Genomic DNA, 21,901 nt, shown 5'->3' with positions numbered 1-21,901 from the left:
ATCCCAGAAGTAATGATGACCCGTGGACTGATCACACATAACAGAAGAAAACATAATTTATGCTTACCTGATAAATTCCTTTCTTCTGTTGTGTGATCAGTCCACGGCCCGCCCTGTTTTTAAGGCAGGTAAATATCTTTTAAATTATACTCCAGTCACCACTTCACCCTTGGTTACTCCTTTCTCGTTGATTCTTGGTCGAATGACTGGGACTGACGTAGAGGGGAGGAGCTATATCAGCTCTGCTGGGTGAATCCTCTTGCATTTCCTGTTGGGGAGGAGTTATATCCCAGAAGTAATGATGACCCGTGGACTGATCACACAACAGAAGAAAGGAATTTATCAGGTAAGCATAAATTATGTTATCTCAATGGTTTTTTGGTATCCAGTGAGAATTGAATGCAATAAAAGCTGTGAATCGCTGAATCAGGCAAAAAGAAATTAAAGGAAGAGAGGGTGAGGAAATGTACGTAGTAAATATATGGTGAGTGTCAAATAAAGAATGGTGTCTATACCTGGTGGTAAGGGAATAGGGGAGTGAGTAAGAAGGAAGTAATAGGAAAAAGTGAAGATAGGGAGAGACAGACAAAAAAAAAAGAGGGGAAAAATAGGCATCAAGCTGAAGTTGTAAGAGACAAGTACATTCTAGTCTGAAAGGGATTCTATCCAAGGGTACCATACTTCGTAATAGAAATCAGTTTTGTCTAGGGATCTATGGGAATATAGTTCCATCTGTTTAATATATTTTGTAACAGAAAGAACTTGTGATGTAGGAGGAGGGTCTTCGTTTTTCCATGCTCGGGCAATAGCAAGTTTTGTGGCCATGAGGAGATAGATTGCGAGAGCTTCCCTTGCTTTTGTTAAGGCTGGGAAATGGATATGGAGTAAGGCTATCTCTGGTTTAAAAGGTAGATCAATATGAAGTAGATTGAGAGTGCGGAAAAGCCATCTCCAAAGTGGACGTATCTTAGGGCTGGACCACTAGATATGTAACGGGGTCCCTATTTGTCCACAGCTTTGCCAGCACCTGGGAGACTGAGTGCCATATATCTTGTTTAATGTGGAAGGTACCAGGTGCCATCGTAATGTAGTTCCTAGAGTAGCGCAATGAAGGAGTTTTTTGGTTATGAGTATTTGTGCATGCCATGTATCAGTGTCAGCCTTGAAACCTATCTATCCCAAACCTTATGTTGGGAGATTTTTGAGAGTAGAGGGTTCACGAATGAGATTATAATGGAAGGGCAAGGCATGTTTAAGACTGTCCCTGAAGCCACTTTGTCTCCCATTTGGAAAGAGATCTCAAATCTTGTTTGGGGAATCCCCAGGATTTCATCCAAGAGCTAAGTCGAAAAGCTTCGAAACGTAAAGAGATAGGAATATCATATTTCAGACAGAATTGTAAGTGCGGAATCCAGTGACCCTGTTCATAGAAGTCTGTAACTAAAACAGGTTGTAGATTGTGCCAGGACTTATGAGAGTCCGGAAGGCAGTAGAGGGCTCCAGTCAAGGTAAGAGCAGGAGAGGGGTGGGGTGCTAGTTCTGGGTTGTGTCTGATTTGATCCTAAAAATTTAGGGCATCTAGTATAATTGGTGGTAAGTCATCTAGTTTTCCTCTAGTGGGTAGGGATCCATGGTAAGTCAGTGTGAGCCCTAGTGGTAGAGCAGTCCAATTTCAACCCAGCGTGGGTGATCAGTTGTGATTGTCACATGTTCACAGCTGGTCAATCTGGCAGCATTGTAATACAGAATTACATTAGGTAGAGCTAAACCCCTGTGCGTAGTTGGTCTCTGTAATGTGGTGCTTGAAGTCAGAGGCCTATGGTCTTTCCATACATAGGGCTAGATTTATTAATCCCATTCGGCAGCAAGTTCTCTCAAAAACTTGCTCGCCGTCATTTATCAAGCAGCGGTCACCAGACCGCTGCTTCCTTAGCTTCTTCGCCACCTCTAATGTGGCGAAATTCAATCTCCTCGGTCTAGTCAGACTGAGGAGATTGACAGCTCCTGCCCGTGCGTGATTGGCTGTGCGCGGGCAGGCGGCGGGATTGCACGCGAGCGCAAAATTGCGCTCGTGTGCAATGCCGAATACCTGCGGGTATTTTCGCCCCGCCTCAGCTTTAATAAATCTAGCCCATAGTTTATGAGGCTCTGTAGCTTTTTTAATAGTGGTCTGGGGATGTTATATGGTATGCATCTGAATAAATAAGTGAGCTTGGGTATGAATTACTTTTCTCTTACAAGATGTATCCAGTCCACGGATTCATCCTTACTTGTGGGATATTCTCATTCCCTGCAGGAAGTGGCAAAGAGAGCACACAGCAGAGCTGTCCATATAGCTCCCCCTCAGGCTCCGCCCCCCCAGTCATTCTCTTTGCCGCTCTAACAAGTAGCATCTCCACGGGAGGGTAAAGTGAATGTGGATTTCTTCTGCTCGAAGAGTTTCAGAATTGTCTGCTTTGCAGTGTAATGCACCCTATCTGGTGTTCCATGCAGATAAGGTTGTTTTGCGTACCAAACCTGGTTTTCTTCCGAAAGTGGTTTCTAATAAGAATATTAACCAGGAAATCATTGTTCCTTCTCTGTGTCCTAATCCAGTTTCTAAGAAGGAACGACTATTACACAATCTTGATGTGGTTCGTGCTTTAAAATTCTATTTAAAAGCAACTAAAGATTTCAGACAAACATCATCCTTGTTTGTTGTCTATTCTGGTAAGAGGAGAGGTCAGAAAGCGACTGCTACCTCTTTCCTTCTGGCTGAAAAGCATCATCGGATTGGCTTATGAGACTGCTGGACAGCAACCTCCTGAACGAATTACAGCTCATTCTACCAGAGCTGTGGCTTCCACATGGGCTTTCAAGAATGAGGCTTCTGTTGAACAGATTTGTAAGGCAGCGACTTGGTCTTCACTGCATACTTTTGCCAAATTTTACAAATTCGATACTTTTGCTTCTTCGGAGGCTATTTTTGGGGGAGAGGTTTTGCAAGCAGTGGTGCCTTCCGTTTAGGTTACCTGACTTGTTCCCTCCCTTCATCCGTGTCCTAAAGCTTTGGTATTGGTATCCCACAAGTAAGGATGAATCCGTGGACTGGATACACCTTGTAAGAGAAAACAGAATTTATGCTTACCTGATAAATTACTTTCTCTTACGGTGTATCCAGTCCACGGATTCATCCTTACTTGTGGGATATTCTCATTCCCTACAGGAAGTGGCAAAGAGAGCACACAGCAGAGCTGTCCATATAGCTCCGCCCCCCCCAGTCATTCGACCGACGGTTAGGAGAAAAAGGAGAAACCATAGGGTGCATTGGTGACTGTAGTTTTAGTCACCACTGCACCCTATGGTTTCTCCTTTTTCTCCTAACCGTCGGTCGAATGACTGGGGGGGCGGAGCCTGAGGGGGAGCTATATGGACAGCTCTGCTGTGTGCTCTCTTTGCCACTTCCTGTAGGGAATGAGAATATCCCACAAGTAAGGATGAATCCGTGGACTGGATACACCGTAAGAGAAAGTAATTTATCAGGTAAGCATAAATTCAGTTTTTTTTATAGCTGCTATTCTTCCCGTCCAGGAGACTTCCCTGAATTCCCAGTTGAGAAGAAGATTCCGGAATTCCGGGAGCCTCTCAGTGTAGTTTTTAGCTATTGTGAGCTCCGGGTTGTGACTTAAGTATGTGCCTAGCACTTTAATTGTATGAGGATTCTATTGAAAAGAGTATTTTTTTTTTTTGTAGAAGTTCTTGAGGAGGAATGTTTAAATATAGAGCCTCCGTTTTTATTAATGTTAAATTTATCGTATGATAAGCGTCAGAATTCGTTAAGTTTGAATACAGCGGGGAGAGAGGTAGTTGGTGAGGTGAGGAATAGTTATGTCGTCTGCATATGAGATGGAGTGGGATGATGTGAATTGTGCTCCTGTGATATGTGGATGGAGTCTAATTGCTTGTGCTAATGGTTCGATTGTTAGTGCAAAAAGAAGGGGCGAGAGTGGGCAGCCCTGCCTAGTACCATTGGTGATTTGGAAAGTATCAGATCTGAAGCCCACTCCTTTTACCCTAGCTGTGGGTGACGAGTAGATAGCCCTAACTGTGCGTATAAAGGTGTCCGGAAGGTTAAAGGTTTCCATCGTGAGTCAGAGATATTCCCATCTCACCCTGTCAAAGGTTTTCTCAGCGTCTAAACACAGGGCGAGAAATTGGACCTTCCTCTCTTCCATAATTGAGAGAATATTGAGAATACTCCTAGTTGCGTCTGTTCCTTCTCTCCGTAGTATTAACCCTACTTGATCCGGATGGATCAGTGGGCCAATAGCCACCAAGAGTCGCTCGGCGAGTATTTTAGTATATAATTTAATATCCAAGTTAAGAAGTGATTTGGGCCGATAGCTACTACATTGATCAGGGGGTTTCCCAGCTTTCAGAATAGAAGTGATGGTTGCTTCTAGATATTAACTGTTAAGTTGCCTTTTTGCATAATCTCTATAAATAGTCTACGTAGTATTGGGGCTACTATAGATTGAAAAGATTTGTAAAAGCGTGCAGTATAGCCTTCAGGGCCGGGGGATTTTCCTAGTTTCAAGCTCTGAATTACTTTCAGAACTTCCTCTTGCGTGATAGGGTTGTTCAGAGTAGTGGCATTCTCTATTGAAAGGTGAGGAAGATGGAGCGAGCTTAATGTTTTTATGCTGTCTGTATCAAGAAGGGAGTTGTCTGTGTTCTCTTTTATATTATATAAGGAGTGATAATAGGCTTGGAAAGCTGTGCCAATGTCCTTAGGGGAATAGACCAATTTGTTCATTGTGTTTCTAATTGATAAAATTTTGACTTGTGCTGTGCGATGTCTGAGCTTGGCTGCTAGAAGTGAGGAGGAGGAGGAGGCTTTATTACTTTAATGATAGAAAATCCTCTTGTATTTCTGTGTCTTGTGTCTTTTGGAGCTCTAACTCCTGAATTTGTTTGGTAACCTCAGGAATTTCTTGGGTTAATGAACTAGAATAGGAAACATTTAGTGTTTGTTGGAGCTGTCTAAGACGGATGCTAAGAGTCGCTAGGGGGGTTCCCTGTTTACTGCGTTTGTCGGCATCAATTGCAATGAAGTGACCTCTGAGATGGGCGTTAAGAGTGGCCCATAGTATCTCTGTAGGAGTCTGGCGATTGTCATTTTTGTCTAGGAATTCTAGCATCTTCTCCTGAATCTCCGTTTTGATGAGGGGATCTGTAACAAGGTAATCTTTGAGCTTCCACATGGGAGGGGAGTGAAGGCCAATGCGTGGGCTTATAGAGCAACGGCGTCATGATCTGACCAAGAAACAGGTAGTATGTTTGTAGAAGATATTTTATCTAACTAATGAAGTAGTCTATGCGAGTGAATGATCTGTGTGGGGGGGGGGAGTAGAATGTACATTCCTTATCTTGTGGGTGAGTCGCTCTCCAGGGGTCATATAAATCATATTGACTGAGTTGTTGGAAAGCCGTGGATAGAGGGTGAGTAGCTCTCTCCAACGTAGATATCTTAGGTCCTAACCTATCTAGGTCCGGGTCCCATATTCAAGTCCCCCCTATTATCAATTCTCCCTGTTTCACAGCTGACGCCAATTTTAGCATTTTTGTCAAATTTAATTTGTTTGGAATTAGGAGAATAAATATTCACTAAGGTGATAAGATGACTATTTATTTTGCAAATATGTATGATGTAGCGGGCTTGTGGATCAAGTTCCGAGTGAATAGACTCGTATTGAATATCTTTGCCAAGGTATATGGCCACTCCTCTGGATTTAGACTGAAATGAGGCCTCTAGGACTATCGGGTATCCCTTAGAATGGGAGTGCAATATTTTTATCTAGTGTCCAATGGGTCATTTTGTATAAATTCTACATCTATCTTAAATTTTCTCAAAAAGTTCCTCAGCATACTGCGTTTTGTAGGGGGGTTGAGACCCTGCACATTTATGGTTAGGAGACTAATATTCTCCATTGCGATCTAGAGCGGAAAAGGAGAAAAAAAAATTGTAGGGGGACGAAGGAGAGAGTTACAATTTTGGGAAGAGTAGAAGCAAACATCTTATTTTTTTTTTTTTTTTTTTTTAATTTACAAGTAGCTTAAACAATGTACTTATATAATTATTTGTAAAGATCCATCATAATTTAGCTAGAATATATATAGGGATACAAGCAAGTAGGGGACATGGTAATATAAAAAAAGTTTGACATTACCTAGGGGATTGTGAGCTTTATATATTTTGATTTGTAGCATAAACTAATATGGCTAAGTAGCTAAATACAAGTACAGTTGTATATAACAGGAGCTGTGATGTAGAGATCTAGGAGGAACCATTAGCCCAAGACTTACTGACTGAGAATATTTTGAGGATTATGCATGGTAAATTGTATAAATGTATAGAGTAAAGGTATTAAATGTCAACAACATAACAATGTACCCATGTAATAAATTGTAAGGATACTTCAGCTAGAATAGATATATGGGGCTGCACGCCAGTAATACAAACAATACTTGACGTTACCTGGGAGGTAATTGGTTTTATATCCTCAGGTGTATAGCATCAGCTAGCACAGTGGGATAGGCAAACAATTTGGGACTGATAAACCAATAATCAATGTGCAATTAGAATACTATAAACAAAAAAACAAAACAAAAACAAACCTGAAGGCAGGTAGTGAACGTGATATAAGTAATCAGGTACTTAAACTTAATTTTGGAGTACTTACTCTTTAGGACCCTGTCCCACCACACTCAAACGTAGATCAGGTGTGATTAATAAATTAGGCATCCTTTGAAAGAAGAGCGTAGCATTCATAATGGAGAAGTCTCACATTATAAGTGATCTTAAAATCACTGAAGCAAATCAGTACCTAGCCTATACCTGCTGGATCCAGTGTAGGTAAAACTAACATTGCGATGTGAACATACGTTGAGCGCAAACAGACCAGCACTGTGCCAAAGATGATCCGTCCATCGGCACAAACGCACTCCTGTCGTGTTGAGCCCTGCTGTAGCGGATCCCCCAGTGGGGTAGGCACGTTTTTTGTCCCTTGTAATTCTTTCCACTTTGATGGTAAGACGCTGGTTCACATACACTGCTTTGCGTTTAGCTTGTGAAGTGCCTGGCATAGCGAATGTTGTTTGCGAGCACTCTATTTGATGTGGGGACGGCCCATCTTTAATACTCTGATCAGAGGATCCACAATCCATCCTTGATGTGGCTAAATTGTTAGAGTCCAGAAGTATTGTCTGGTCTTGGGGCCACGAATATAGCACTTTTTGCAGACTTTGTTTTAGCTCCCAGAAATGTAGATCCAGAAGAAAATGTATACGTTGTTCCCATACGTCTAGTGCTGCCATATTTGTGATATTTGAGCTTACCAGTCCGATCATAAGATTCTGTTCCCCATGCATAATATCAATAAATTGGAATCTTTGGAATATTGTAGCAGACCAGCGACTGTGATACCCCGCTCTTATGTCGGCGGGGGGGTGCTGAGAGACGGTTTGTACTTGCCGCCTTAGTCCCCAGCTGTCCAATTCAAGAGACTGCAGTCATAAATACATCAAGCAAAGATTCTGTAAAATACTCAAAATATGAGGCTGGTTCATATGGAGGTTTTGTGTGGGGATGACTTGATCGAGTGAAGATAATCAGCGGATTGTCAAAGTCTTGTCAGGAGCTCCTGAAATTGCGACCAGTCATGGCCGCCGCCTGGACACGCCCCCATAATGCATATTTTGAATCTGCTGGGTCTGCTTGATTAGCAGTGTTTCTGTTCCACACCCGCGCAAGTCTGCAGCCCCTCACTCCTGGATTTCTCCATCTTTTTGCTGCCCTTGTATAGAAAGAGTCAACCTACTCAGGCTGTCTTTCTTTTTCTACAGGCCTCTGTGAGGAGCGGCACCCTCTCATACCTAGTAAGCTGTCCTCCTGCCAGTCGGCCTGATGCAGGTAAGTGCTTTTGTCTTCTAAGATTGGGGACTTGACCTTATGAGTCTTTAACTGCATATTATTTGGGACCTATATTTATTCTTTAGAAGGATAGTGTAGACAGGATGCAGGCACTTTGGTGACAGGAGACTAGGGGTTAATACTGTATTATACCCTGAAAAATTGGGCTCATGTGTTAGAGGCACTTTAGGGGTTATTAATATCCCTGATACTTTCAAAATGATGTTTGTAACTTGTGTTACAGAGCACGCTTTCTTTTCTGTAGTCACTAAAAACACTTACAGGGCTGCACAATTCTGTTGGGCTTGCCCTGTAAGTGTTTTTTAGTGACTACAGAATCCACATAAAATTGTCTATTGTATGTAGCCTTTTAGGTTCGCCATTTCTATGCTAAGTTAAATTCCTGCAACTTATACAGGACTCGGATTCCTTCATTAGAAGGTGTTTTTTTTTTTTTCTCAAGTGTATCCAGTCCACGGATCATCCATTACTTGTGGGATATTCTCCTTCCCAACAGGAAGTTGCAAGAGGAACACCCACAGCAGAGCTGCTATATAGCTCCTCCCCTCACTGCCATACCCAGTCATTCTCTTGCAACTCTCAACAAAGATGGACGTAGTAAGGGGAGAGTGGTGTATTATAGTTAGTTTTTTAACTTCAATCAAAAGTTTGTTATTTTTAAATGGTACCGGAATGTACTGTTTCATCTCAGGCAGCATTAGAAGAATCTGCCTGTGATTTCTATGATCTTAGCAGAAGTAACTAAGATCCACTGCCGTTCTCACATATTCTGAGGAGTGAGGTAACTTCAGAGGGGGAATGGCGTGCAGGTTTTCCTGCAATAAGGTATGTGCAGTTAACATATTTCTAGGGATGGAATTTGCTAGAAAAATGCTGCTGATACCGGATTAATGTAAGTTAAGCCTTAAATGCAGTGATAGCGACTGGTATCAGGCTTATTAACAGAGATACATACTCTTATAAAAGTGTAATATAAAACGTTTGCTGGCATGTTAATCGTTTTTATTTATGTTTGGTGACAACTTATTGGGGCCTAGTTTTTTTCCACATGGCTGGCTTGATTTTTGCCTAGAAACAGTTTCCGGAGGCTTTCCACTGTTGTAATATGAGTGGGAGGGGCCTTTTTTAGTGCTTTTCTGTGCAGCTAAAAATACTGACAGACATTCAGCTTCCCTCTGAATGATACAGGACATCTCTGAAGGGCTCAAAAGGCTTCAAAGTCGTGTTTGAGGAGGGTAACAACCACAGTAGACTGTGGCAGTTGTTGTGACTGTTTAAAAAACTTTTGTCATTTATTATTCTGTTTTTGTTATTAAGGGGTTAATCATCCATTTGCAAGTGGGTACAATGCTCTGCTGACTTGTTACATACACTGTAAAAATTTTGTTAGTGTAACTGCCTTTTTTCACTGTTATTTCAAATTTTGTCAAAATTTGTTTCTCTTAAAGGCACAGTAACATTTTTTTATATTGCTTGTTAACTTGATTTAAAGTGTTTTCCAAGCTTGCTAGTCTCATTGCTAGTCTGTACAAACATGTCTGAAACAGAGGATACTTGTTCATTATGTTTAAAAGCCATGGTGGAGCCCCATAGGAGAATGTGTACTAAATGTATTGATTTCACCTTAAACAGTAAAGATCAGTCTTTATCTATAAAAGAATTGTCACCAGAGGGGTCTGTCGGGGGAAGTTATGCCGACTAACTCTCCCCACGTGTCGGACCCTTCGCCTCCCGCTCAAGGGACGCACTCTAATATGGTGCCAAGTAAATCAGGGACGCCCATAGCGATTACTTTGCAGGACATGGCTGCAATCATGAATAATACACTGTCAGAGGTATTATCCAGATTGCCTGAATTGAGAGGCAAGCGCGATAGCTCTGGGGTTAGACGAGATACAGAGCGCGTAGATGCTGGCAGAGCCATGTCTGATACTTCGTCACAATATGCAGAACCTGAGGACGGAGAGCTTCAGTCTGTGGGTGACGTCTCTGAATCGGGGAAACCTGATTCAGAGATTTCTAATTTTAAATTTAAGCTCGAGAACCTCCGTGTATTGCTTGGCGAGGTATTAGCTGCTCTGAATGACTGTGACACAATTGCAGTGCCAGAGAAATTGTGTAGGCTGGATAAATACTATGCAGTGCCGGTGAGTACTGATGTTTTTCCAATACCTAAAAGGCTTACAGAAATTATTAGTAAGGAGTGGGATAGGCCCGGTGTGCCCTTTTCCCCACCTCCTATATTTAGAAAAATGTTTCCAATAGATGCCACTACACGGGACTTATGGCAGACTGTCCCTAAGGTGGAGGGAGTAGTTTCTACTTTAGCAAAGCGTACCACTATCCCGGTTGAGGACAGTTGTGCTTTTTCAGATCCAATGGATAAAAAAATTAGAGGGTTACCTTAAGAAAATGTTTATTCAACAAGGTTTTATTTTACAGCCCCTTGCATGCATTGCGCCTGTCACTGCTGCAGCGGCATTCTGGTTTGAGTCCCTGGAAGAGGCCATCCATACAGCTCCATTGACTGAAATTAGAACTCTTAAGCTAGCTAACTCATTTGTTTCTGTTGCCATTGTTCATTTGACTAAACTAACGGCTAAGAATTCCGGATTCGCCATCCAGGCGCGTAGGGCGCTATGGCTCAAATCCTGGTCAGCTGATGTGACTTCAAAGTCTAAATTACTCAACATTCCTTTCAAGGGGCAGACCTTATTCGGGCCTGGTTTGAAAGATATTATTGCTGACATTACTGGAGGTAAGGGTCATACCCTTCCTCAGTACAGGGCCAAATCAAAGGCCAAACAGTCTAATTTTCGTGCCTTTCGAAATTTCAAGGCAGGTGCAGCATCAACTTCCTCTGCTTCAAAACAAGAGGGAACTGTTGCTCAATCCAAGCAGGCCTGGAAACCTAACCAGTCCTGGAACAAGGGCAAGCAGGCCAGAAAGCCTGCTGCTGCCTCTAAGACAGCATGAAGGTGCGGCCCCCTATCCGACAACTGATCTAGTAGGGGGCAGACTCTCTTCGCCCAGGCGTGGGCAAGAGATGTTCAGGATCCCTGGGCGTTGGAGATCATATCTCAGGGATATCTTCTGGACTTCAAAGCTTCTCCCCCACAAGAGAGATTTCACCTTTCAAGATTATCTGTGAACCAGATAAAGAAAGAGGCATTCCTAAACTGCGTACAAGATCTCCTTGTAATGGGAGTGATCCATCCAGTTCCGCGGACAGAACAAGGACAGGGGTTTTATTCAAATCTGTTTGTGGTTCCCAAAAAAGAGGGAACCTTCAGACCAATTTTGGATTTAAAGATCCTAAACAAATTCCTCAGAGTTCCATCATTCAAGATGGAAACTATTCGAACCATTTTACCCATGATCCAAGAGGGTCAGTATATGACCACAGTGGACTTAAAGGATGCCTACCTTCACATTCCGATTCACAAGAATCATCATCAGTTCCTGAGGTTTGTCTTTCTAGACAGGCATTACCAATTTGTAGCTCTTCCATTCGGGTTGGCTACAGCCCCAAGAATTTTTACAAAGATTCTGGGCTCACTTCTGGCGGTTCTAAGACCGTGAGGCATAGCGGTGGCTCCTTACCTGGACGACATCCTGATACAGGCGTCAAGCTTTCAAATTGCCAAATCTCATACAGAGATAGTTCTGGCATTCCTGAGGTCGCATGGGTGGAAAGTGAACGAAGAAAAGAGTTCTCCATCTCCTCTCACAAGGGTTTCCTTCCTAGGGACTCTAATAGATTCTGTAGAAATGAAAATTTACCTGACTGAGTCCAGGTTATCAAAACTTCTAAATGCTTGCCGTGTTCTTCACTCCATTCCGCGCCCCACGGTGGCTCAGTGCATGGAAGTAATCGGCTTAATGGTAGCGGCGATGGACATAGTGCCATTCGCGCGCCTGCATCTAAGACCGCTGCAATTATGCATGCTCAGTCAGTGGAATGGGGATTACACAGATTTATCCCCTCTACTAAATCTGGATCAGGAAACCAGAGATTCTCTTCTCTGGTGGTCATCTCGGGCCCATCTGTCCAAGGGTATGACCTGTCGCAGACCAGATTGGACAATTGTAACAGATGCCAGCCTTCTAGGTTAGGGTGCAGTCTGGAACTCCCTGAAGGCTCAGGGTTCATGGACTCAGGAGGAGAAACTCCTCCCAATAAATATTGAGTTAAGAGCAATATTCAATGCTCTTCTGGCTTGGCCTCAGCTAGCAACACTGAGGTTCATCAGATTTCAGTCGGACAACATCACAACTGTGGCTTACATCAACCATCAAGGGGGAACCAGGAGTTCCCTAGCGATGTCAGAAGTCTCAAAGATAATTCGCTGGGCAGAGACTCACTCTTGCCACCTGTCAGCTATCCATATCCCAGGTGTAGAGAACTGGGAGGCGGATTTTCTAAGTCGTCAGACTTTTCATCCGGGGGAATGGGAACTCCATCCGGAGGTGTTTGCTCAATTGGTTCTCCGTTGGGGCAAACCAGAATTGGATCTCCATGGCGTCTCGCCAGAACGCCAAGCTTCCTTGTTACGGATCCAGGTCCAGGGACCCAGAAGCGGCACTGATAGATGCTCTAGCAGCGCCTTGGTTCTTCAACCTGGCTTATGTGTTTCCACCGTTTCCTCTGCTCCCTCGTCTGATTGCCAAAATCAAACAGGAAAGAGCATCGGTGATATTGATAGCGCCTGCGTGGCCACGCAGGACCTGGTATGCAGACCTAGTGGACATGATAACAAGTACCAAAGTATCACAAAAAAAGGAAATAAGTGAAATAAATGTGATATAAGATAAACACAAAAAAAAAAATATATGTGGTGCCACTAATATATGTTAAACCATAGAAAATTATTTAATATAGAGTTCATATAAGGATATGTATATTCTTCCTGGCACTCTTCAGTCTTCTGTTAGATTTCCCTTGATCCTCATAAAAAAGAGAAAATATGCCACATAGCGTAATTCTGTAACTTTGTTGCAATACAAAACTTGTGTCTGTGCAAATGGTTACTCACATGCGGTGGAGCTATAGCCAAGCTCAGGTAAAAGCGCACACCCACTTTTATACTGTTGGGTAAACAGATTCTTGTACCAGTTGTTCAAATAAAAGAATTTATTAAAACACAATATATAAAATAGCGTCACAAGACCTGCTATAAACACCTTTTGCAATAAGTTTAGGCAATACAATATAGTAATTGCTCAATATGAGCTTAACAAGATACCAGAAACCGTGGTAAGGAGTGTAGAAACTGAACCACACAACCTTCCCCAGAAAGTCCAGTAACTGTTGCTCTTCTTATTGGTGTGCAGATACTTGGAAAGACGCCAAAGAACGGTAAATCCAACGTACGTTTCGCAAGAAGCTTTATCCGGAAGTTGCGTCATTTTTTTGACGTTATTTTGCGCCAAAAATGTCGGCGTTCCGGATGTGGCGTCATTTTTGGCGCCAAAAGCATTTAGGCGCCAAATAATGTGGGCGTCTGATTTGGCGCTAAAAAATATGGGCGTCGCTTTTGTCTCCACATTATTTAAGTCTCATTTTTCATTGCTTCTGGTTGCTAGAAGCTTGTTCTTTGGCATTTTTTCCCATTCCTGAAACTGTCATTTAAGGAATTTGATCAATTTTGCTTTATATGTTGTTTTTTCTCTTACATATTGCAAGATGTCTCGCGTTGCATCTGAGTCAGAAGATACTACAGGAAAATCGCTGTCTAGTGCTGGATCTACCAAAGCTAAGTGTATCTGCTGTAAACTTTTGGTAGCTATTCCTCTGGCTGTTGTTTGTATTGATTGTCATGACAAACTTGTTAAAGCAGATAATATTTCCTTTAGTAAAGTACCATTGCCTGTTGCAGTTCCTTCAACATCTAAGGTGCAGAATGTTCCTGATAACAAAAGAGATTTTGTTTCTGAATCCATCAAGAAGGCTATGTCTGTTATTTCTCCTTCTAGTAAACGTAAAAAATCTTTTAAAACTTCTCTCCCTACAGATGAATTTTTAAATGAACATCATCATTCTGATTCTGATGACTCTTCTGGTTCAGAGGATTCTGTCTCAGAGATTGATGCTGATAAATCTTCATATTTATTTAAAATGGAATTTATTCGTTCTTTACTTAAAGAAGTACTAATTGCTTTAGAAATAGAGGATTCTGGTCCTCTTGATACTAATTCTAAACGTTTAGATAAGGTATTTAAATCTCCTGTGGTTATTCCAGAAGTTTTTCCTGTTCCTAATGCTATTTCTGCAGTAATTTCCAAAGAATGGGATAAATTGGGTAATTCATTTACTCCTTCTAAACGTTTTAAGCAATTATATCCTGTGCCGTCTGACAGATTAGAATTTTGGGACAAAATCCCTAAAGTTGATGGGGCTATTTCTACCCTTGCTAAACGTACTACTATTCCTACGTCAGATGGTACTTCGTTTAAGGATCCTTTAGATAGGAAAATTGAATCCTTTCTAAGAAAAGCTTATCTGTGTTCAGGTAATCTTCTTAGACCTGCTATATCATTGGCTGATGTTGCTGCAGCTTCAACTTTTTGGTTGGAAACTTTAGCGCAACAAGTAACACATCATGATTCTCATGATATTATTATTCTTCTTCAGCATGCTAATAATTTTATCTGTGATGCCATTTTTGATATTATCAGAGTTGATGTCAGGTTTATGTCTCTAGCTATTTTAGCTAGAAGAGCTTTATGGCTTAAGACTTGGAATGCTGATATGGCTTCTAAATCAACTCTACTTTCCATTTCTTTCCAGGGTAACAAATTATTTGGTTCTCAGTTGGATTCTATTATCTCAACTGTTACTGGTGGGAAAGGAACTTTTTTACCACAGGATAAAAAATCTAAAGGTAAAAACAGGGCTAATAATCTTTTTCGTTCCTTTCGTTTCAACAAAGAACAAAAGCCTAATCCTTCATCCTCAGGAGCAGTTTCAGTTTGGAAACCATCTCCAGTCTGGAATAAATCCAAGCCTGCTAGAAAGGCAAAGCCTGCTTCTAAGTCCACATGAAGGTGCGGCCCTCATTCCAGCTCAGCTGGTAGGGGGCAGGTTACGTTTTTTTCAAAGAAATTTGGATCAATTCTGTTCACAATCTTTGGATTCAGAACATTGTTTCAGAAGGGTACAGAATTGGTTTCAAGATGAGACCTCCTGCAAAGAGATTTTTTCTTTCCCGTGTCCCAGTAAATCCAGTGAAAGCTCAAACATTTCTGAATTGTGTTTCAGATCTAGAGTTGGCTGGAGTAATTATGCCTGTTCCAGTTCCGGAACAGGGGATGGGGTTTTATTCAAATCTCTTCATTGTACCAAAGAAGAATTCCTTCAGACCAGTTCTGGATCTAAAAATATTGAATCGTTATGTAAGGATACCAACGTTCAAGATGGTAACTGTAAGGACTATCTTGCCTTTTGTTCTGCAAGGGCATTATATGTCCACAATAGATTTACAGGATGCATATCTGCATATTCCGATTCATCCAGATCATTATCAGTTCCTGAGATTCTCTTTTCTGGACAAGCATTACCAGTTTGTGGCTCTGCCGTTTGGCCTAGCTACAGCTCCAAGAATTTTTACAAAGGTTCTCGGTGCCCTTCTGTCTGTAATCAGAGAACAGGGTATTGTGGTATTTCCTTATTTGGACGATATCTTGGTACTTGCTCAGTCTTTACATTTAGCAGAATCTCATACGAATCGACTTGTGTTGTTTCTTCAAGATCATGGTTGGAGGATCAATTTACCAAAAAGTTCATTGATTCCTCAGACAAGGGTAACCTTTCTGGGTTTCCAGATAGATTCAGTGTCCATGACTCTGTCTTTAACAGACAAGAGACGTCTAAAATTGATTTCAGCTTGTCGAAACCTTCAGTCACAATCATTCCCTTCGGTAGCCTTATGCATGGAAATTCTAGGTCTTATGACTGCTGCATCGGACGCGATCCCCTTTGCTCGTTTTCACATGCGACCTCTTCAGCTCTGTATGCTGAATCAATGGTGCAAGGATTACACAAATATATCTCAATTAATATCTTTAAAACCGATTGTTCGACACTCTCTAACGTGGTGGACAGATCACCATCGTTTAATTCAGGGGGCTTCTTTTGTGCTTCCGACCTGGACTGTAATTTCAACAGATGCAAGTCTCACAGGTTGGGGAGCTGTGTGGGGATCTCTGACGGCACAAGGAGTTTGGGAATCTCAGGAGGTGAGATTACCGATCAATATTTTGGAACTCCGTGCAATTTTCAGAGCTCTTCAGTTTTGGCCTCTTCTGAAGAGAGAATCGTTCATTTGTTTTCAGACAGACAATGTCACAACTGTGGCATACATCAATCATCAAGGAGGGACTCACAGTCCTCTAGCCATGAAAGAAGTATCTTGAATTTTGGTTTGGGCGGAATCCAGCTCCTGTCTAATCTCTGCGGTTCATATCCCAGGTATAGACAATTGGGAAGCGGATTATCTCAGTCGCCAAACGTTGCATCCGGGCGAATGGTCTCTTCACCCAGAGGTATTTCTTCAGATTGTTCAAATGTGGGAATTTCCAGAAATAGATCTGATGGCGTCTCATCTAAACAAGAAACTTCCCAGGTATCTGTCCAGATCCCGGGATCCTCAGGCGGAGGCAGTGGATGCATTATCACTTCCTTGGAATTATCATCCTGCCTATATCTTTCCGCCTCTAGTTCTTCTTCCAAGAGTAATCTCCAAGATTCTGAAGGAATGCTCGTTTGTTCTGCTGGTAGCTCCGGCATGGCCTCACAGGTTTTGGTATGCGGATCTTGTCCGGATGGCCTCTTGCCAACCGTGGACTCTTCCGTTAAGACCAGACCTTCTGTCACAAGGTCCTTTTTTCCATCAGGATCTGAAATCCTTAAATTTAAAGGTATGGAGATTGAACGCTTGATTCTTGGTCAAAGAGGTTTCTCTGACTCTGTGATTAATACTATGTTACAGGCTCGTAAATCTGTATCTAGAGAGATATATTATAGAGTCTGGAAGACTTATATTTCTTGGTGTCTTTCTCATCATTTTTCTTGGCATTCTTTTAGAATACAGAGAATTTTACAGTTTCTTCAGGATGGTTTAGATAAGGGTTTGTCCGCAAGTTCCTTGAAAGGACAAATCTCTGCTCTTTCTGTTCTTTTTCACAGAAAGATTGCTATTCTTCCTGATATTCATTGTTTTGTACAAGCTTTGGTTCGTATAAAACCTGTCATTAAGTCAATTTCTCCTCCTTGGAGGTTGAATTTGGTTCTGGGAGCTCTTCAAGCTCCTCCGTTTGAACCTATGCATTCATTGGACATTAAATTACTTTCTTGGAAAGTTTTGTTCCTTTTTGGCCATCTCTTCTGCCAGAAGAGTTTCTGAATTATCTGCTCTTTCTTGTGAGTCTCCTTTTCTGATTTTTCATCAGGATAAGGCGGTGTTGCGAACTTCTTTTGAATTTTTACCTAAAGTTGTGAATTCCAACATTAGTAGAGAAATTGTGGTTCCTTCATTATGTCCTAATCCTAAGAATTCTAAGGAGAAATCGTTGCATTCTTTGGATGTTGTTAGAGCTTTGAAATATTATGTTGAAGCTACTAAGTCTTTCCGAAAGACTTCTAGTCTATTTGTTATCTTTTCCGGTTCTAGAAAAGTCCAGAAAGCTTCTGCCATTTCTTTGGCATCTTGGTTGAAATCTTTAATTCATCTTGCCTATGTTGAGTCGGGTAAAACTCCGCCTCAGAGGATTACAGCTCATTCTACTAGGTCAGTTTCTACTTCCTGGGCGTTTAGGAATGAAGCTTCGGTTGATCAGATTTGCAAAGCAGCAACTTGGTCCTCTTTGCATACTTTTACTAAATTCTACCATTTTGATGTATTTTCTTCTTCTGAAGCAGTTTTTGGTAGAAAAGTACTTCAGGCAGCGGTTTCAGTTTGAATCTTCTGCTTATGTTTTTCATTAAACTTTATTTTGGGTGTGGATTATTTTCAGCAGGAATTGGCTGTCTTTATTTTATCCCTCCCTCTCTAGTGACTCTTGTGTGGAAAGATCCACATCTTGGGTAATCATTATCCCATACGTCACTAGCTCATGGACTCTTGCTAATTACATGAAAGAAAACATAATTTATGTAAGAACTTACCTGATAAATTCATTTCTTTCATATTAGCAAGAGTCCATGAGGCCCGCCCTTTTTTTGTGGTGGTTATGATTTTTGTATAAAGCACAATTATTCCAATTCCTTATTTTATATGCTTTCGCACTTTATCACCCCACTTCTTGGCTATTCGTTAAACTGAATTGTGGGTGTGGTGAGGGGTGTATTTATAGGCATTTTGAGGTTTGGGAAACTTTGCCCCTCCTGGTAGGAATGTATATCCCATAAGTCACTAGCTCATGGACTCTTGCTAATATGAAAGAAATGAATTTATCAGGTAAGTTCTTACATAAATTATGTTTTTCTGGACAATATATGGTTCAGGTATCATCAATCCAGCAAAGTCTCTTAAGGGATCTTGTCCAATCTTCTTTTCCAGGGGTGGAAGATGAATCTGGAGAAGAGTTCCCTTGTTCCATCCACAAGCGTGATTTATTTGGGTCTACCGTTACAATACCCTGAATGCGCCAGATTCCGCCTGATCTCGGAAGTTATGCAGGGTCAGGCCTGGATGGGTGTCTGCCTGGGAACACCCAGTGCGGTATGCTTGGACCTGATTAGATTATCTATCTATGAAAAGATGTCTAACAGTGGTCAAACAATCAAGAATGTATTCCTTTACCCTCTGTGCAGTCTACTGTCTGGCCAACAGCAAGCTCTAGTGGCCGGTGGAAGTCCTAGCCATCTTGCAATCAGGAGGTTGGGAGTTTGGAATGAGCTGCAGTTGATTTTTCTTCACTTTTCAGTGACTCTGTGTATGGGGGGGGGGGATTGGTCTGATGGTATTCCATCATTCCTTTTGCTATTTTCCAGGACATGCAAATTTCTTAACTCCTTCTGGAGGTGCTCTCTGGGTAAAGCCTTATATGGGGGATTCCCGGAATGGGCTTTTGAGGGTGTTTCAACTGAATGCCAAGCTTCCACGATACAGTTCAGGATCTACTGACCTGCACACCGTTCTGATAGATGTTCTGTTGGTGTTTTCTGGGATTTCAGTCTAACATCCCTGTTTCCTCTGTTTTCTTCCTTTCACAAGTTATTTCTAGTGTCAAACTGGAGAGAGCATCAGTAATTCTGAGCTCCTGAGTGGCCTTGCAGGATTGGGTAGACAGTCTTAGCGGAGATATTGTCTATTTCACCTTGGAGATTGCTTCTGAGGAAGGACCTTTTTAATCGGGGTCTTTTCTTTCTCCCAAATCTTTTCTCTGAAGCTGACTGCTAGGAGATTGGACGCTTAGTTCGGTGTAAGTGTGGGTTCCTGAGTTGGTCTTGAGACAGTTTTTGGACTAGTAGACTTTTTTTTTCTTGAAACAGTTACCATAAAATATGGTGTAAATGTCCTTCTGTGAATCCGTAGGCCTCTCTAGGAGTAGGGTCAGGATTCTTAGTATTTTGTCCTTTCTGTGGGAAGGTCTGGAGTTTGTCAGTCCTCTGAAGGGTCAGATTTCTGCATTGTCTTTCTGGCTGCTTAAGTGACTGGCGGTCGTGCCAGATGTGCAAAATGTTGTCAGGCCTTGCTCAGAATCCGGCCCGTGTTTAAGTCTGTTGCTCCTCCTGGGAGCCTTAACTTTTGTTCATAAAGTGTGTTTTTTTTTTTTTGTTTTTTTTTTTTGCACCAAGCTATGTTTTTTTAGCCTTTGCATTCCATAGATATTAATAGTTATCTTGGAAGGTTTTGTTTATTTTTGCTATCGCTTCTACTTAGATAAGGCGAATCACACTGTAAAACAGAGGTCCCACGCTCTCCTTCATGCTGATGAGGTGGTCCTTTGTGCTAAGTTGGATTCCTTTCTAACGTAGATTTAAATAAAGAACTTGTTGTTCCTTCTTTGTTGTAGTTCTTCTCTTCTGAAGAGTGTTTGTTGCACAACTTGGTGGTTGTGCGTGCTTTACAATTCTATTTACAGACTGAGGATTTCTCCAGTCTTCTGTCTTTGCTTGCTTGTTTGTTTCTCTGGGAAGTGTGAGGGCTTCTGTTCTCTTTTCCTCTGGTGGAAAGTGTAATTGGTTTTGCTTATGAGACTGCTTTGCAGCAGTCTCCAGAGAGGATTACAGCTCATTCCACTAGGGCTGTCTCTCTTGGGTTTCACAAATGAAGCTTCTGTGGAATGGATTTGCAAGGCTGCAACTTGGTCTTCTCTGCATTCCCTATACATTTTTTACACATTGGATTCCTTTTGCCTCGACTGAGGTTCTTGTGGGAGAAGGGTTCTTTAAGCAGTGGTGCCTTCTGTTTAGGTTACCTGTCTTGTCCCTCCCTTATCTGTGTCCTATAGCTTGGGTATTGATTCCCAACAGTAATTGATGATCCCGTGGACTCACTGTGTCTTAAGAAATAAATAAATTTATCAGGTAAGCATATTTTTTTTTATTTCTTTCTTGACACGGTGAGTACACGGCCCTCCCTGTTTTTTAGATTGACTGCGGGTTGTTGGAAGGGAAGTGATACTTATCAGCTTTGCTGTGGTTCTCTTTTCTTCCTCCTGCTGGCCAGGAGTGATATTCCCAACAGTAATTAATGATTCATAATTAATAATGGACTCACCGTGTCAAAGGTAAGCATACATTTTGTTTTATTTCTGAATTCAATTTGCATGTGCAGTTATAAACAAGTTTCCAATTTACTTCTATTATCAAATTTTGCTAGTTTTATAAGTATCCTTTGACGTTTCAGCTCAACTGAACACATCAGGTGAGACAAACAGGAGGCGTGTATGTGCAGCTCCCCGTAGTGAATTGCTATTCCTGAGCCTACCTAGGTATGCTTTCCACCTAAGAGAATGAAGCAATTAGATAATAGAATTAAATTGTAAAGTTGTTTAAAATTGCATACTCTCTTTTAGGACATGAAACCCAACTTTTTTTTTTTTTGCCTCTTTCGTGACTCAAACTGGTGGATGTGATTTGATATCTTGAATTTACTTGGACACATTGCTTACTTGTAGCTGTTACTGGCTTTTTTTTTTACATAGATTCTTATCAACCAGTTTGTTTCATTGTCATAATAGGTATCTTACTGATTTTGAACCTGTTCAGTGTCTGGGGCGTGGAGGCTTTGGAGTGGTCTTTGAAGCCCGAAACAAAGTAGATGACTGTAACTATGCTATCAAGCGAATTCGCCTACCAAACAGGTACATAGAATTATTGTTAAATTACATCATTGTTTGGGATTTGGATAAAATTATTTTGTTTGCCTTTTTTCCATCCATTCATTTGCTTGCTTTTTTTTTGCCAATGACTTAAAAAATACCTGTCATACTTAAACAAATAAGAGACCTATTTATGTGACAGGACAATGCTCTTGTGTTCGCTATCTATCCAAAATATACTGCAGACGGCATCCGTCAATCACCATAGTAGATTTTCTTTCAGCAGTATTTTCTTCTGTTAAGTGTGATCAGTCCACGGGTCATCATTACTTCTGGGATATTACTCCTCCCCAACAGGAAGTGCAAGAGGATTCACCCAGCAGAGCTGCATATAGCTCCTCCCCTCTACGTCACTCCCAGTCATTCTCTTGCACCCAACGACTAGATAGGATGTGTGAGAGGACTATGGTGATTATACTTAGTTTTATATCTTCAATCAAAAGTTTGTTATTTTAAAATAGCACCGGAGTGTGTTATTATCTCTCTGGCAGAGTTTGAAGAAGAATCTACCAGAGTTTTTGTTATGATTTTAGCCGGAGTAGTTAAGATCATATTGCTGTTTCTCGGCCATCTGAAGAGAGGTAAACTTCAGATCAGGGG

At 41.5% G+C, this 21,901-nt stretch overlaps 1 protein-coding gene across 2 annotated transcripts in view; it reads left to right on the top strand.

Moving 5' to 3' along the window:
• Nucleotides 1-21,571, top strand: part of EIF2AK3 (eukaryotic translation initiation factor 2 alpha kinase 3) — an 82,805-nt gene extending 61,234 nt beyond the window's left edge. The window contains exon 12 of one of the 2 annotated variants that reach the window (XM_053704288.1): nt 21,161-21,571. In XM_053704288.1, the coding sequence (XP_053560263.1) occupies nt 21,161-21,395 (235 nt within the window). In that variant the 3' untranslated portion in view covers nt 21,396-21,571. The remainder of the gene's footprint in view (nt 1-21,160) is intronic. The other variant, XM_053704289.1, reaches the window with a different exon arrangement.
• The last annotated feature ends 330 nt before the right edge of the window (nt 21,572-21,901 follow it).

Source organism: Bombina bombina, chromosome 2, assembly GCF_027579735.1.
Source record: "Bombina bombina isolate aBomBom1 chromosome 2, aBomBom1.pri, whole genome shotgun sequence".
NCBI classification, from domain to species: Eukaryota; Metazoa; Chordata; class Amphibia; order Anura; family Bombinatoridae; genus Bombina; species Bombina bombina.
This window is presented reverse-complemented; position numbering and strand designations above follow the sequence as displayed.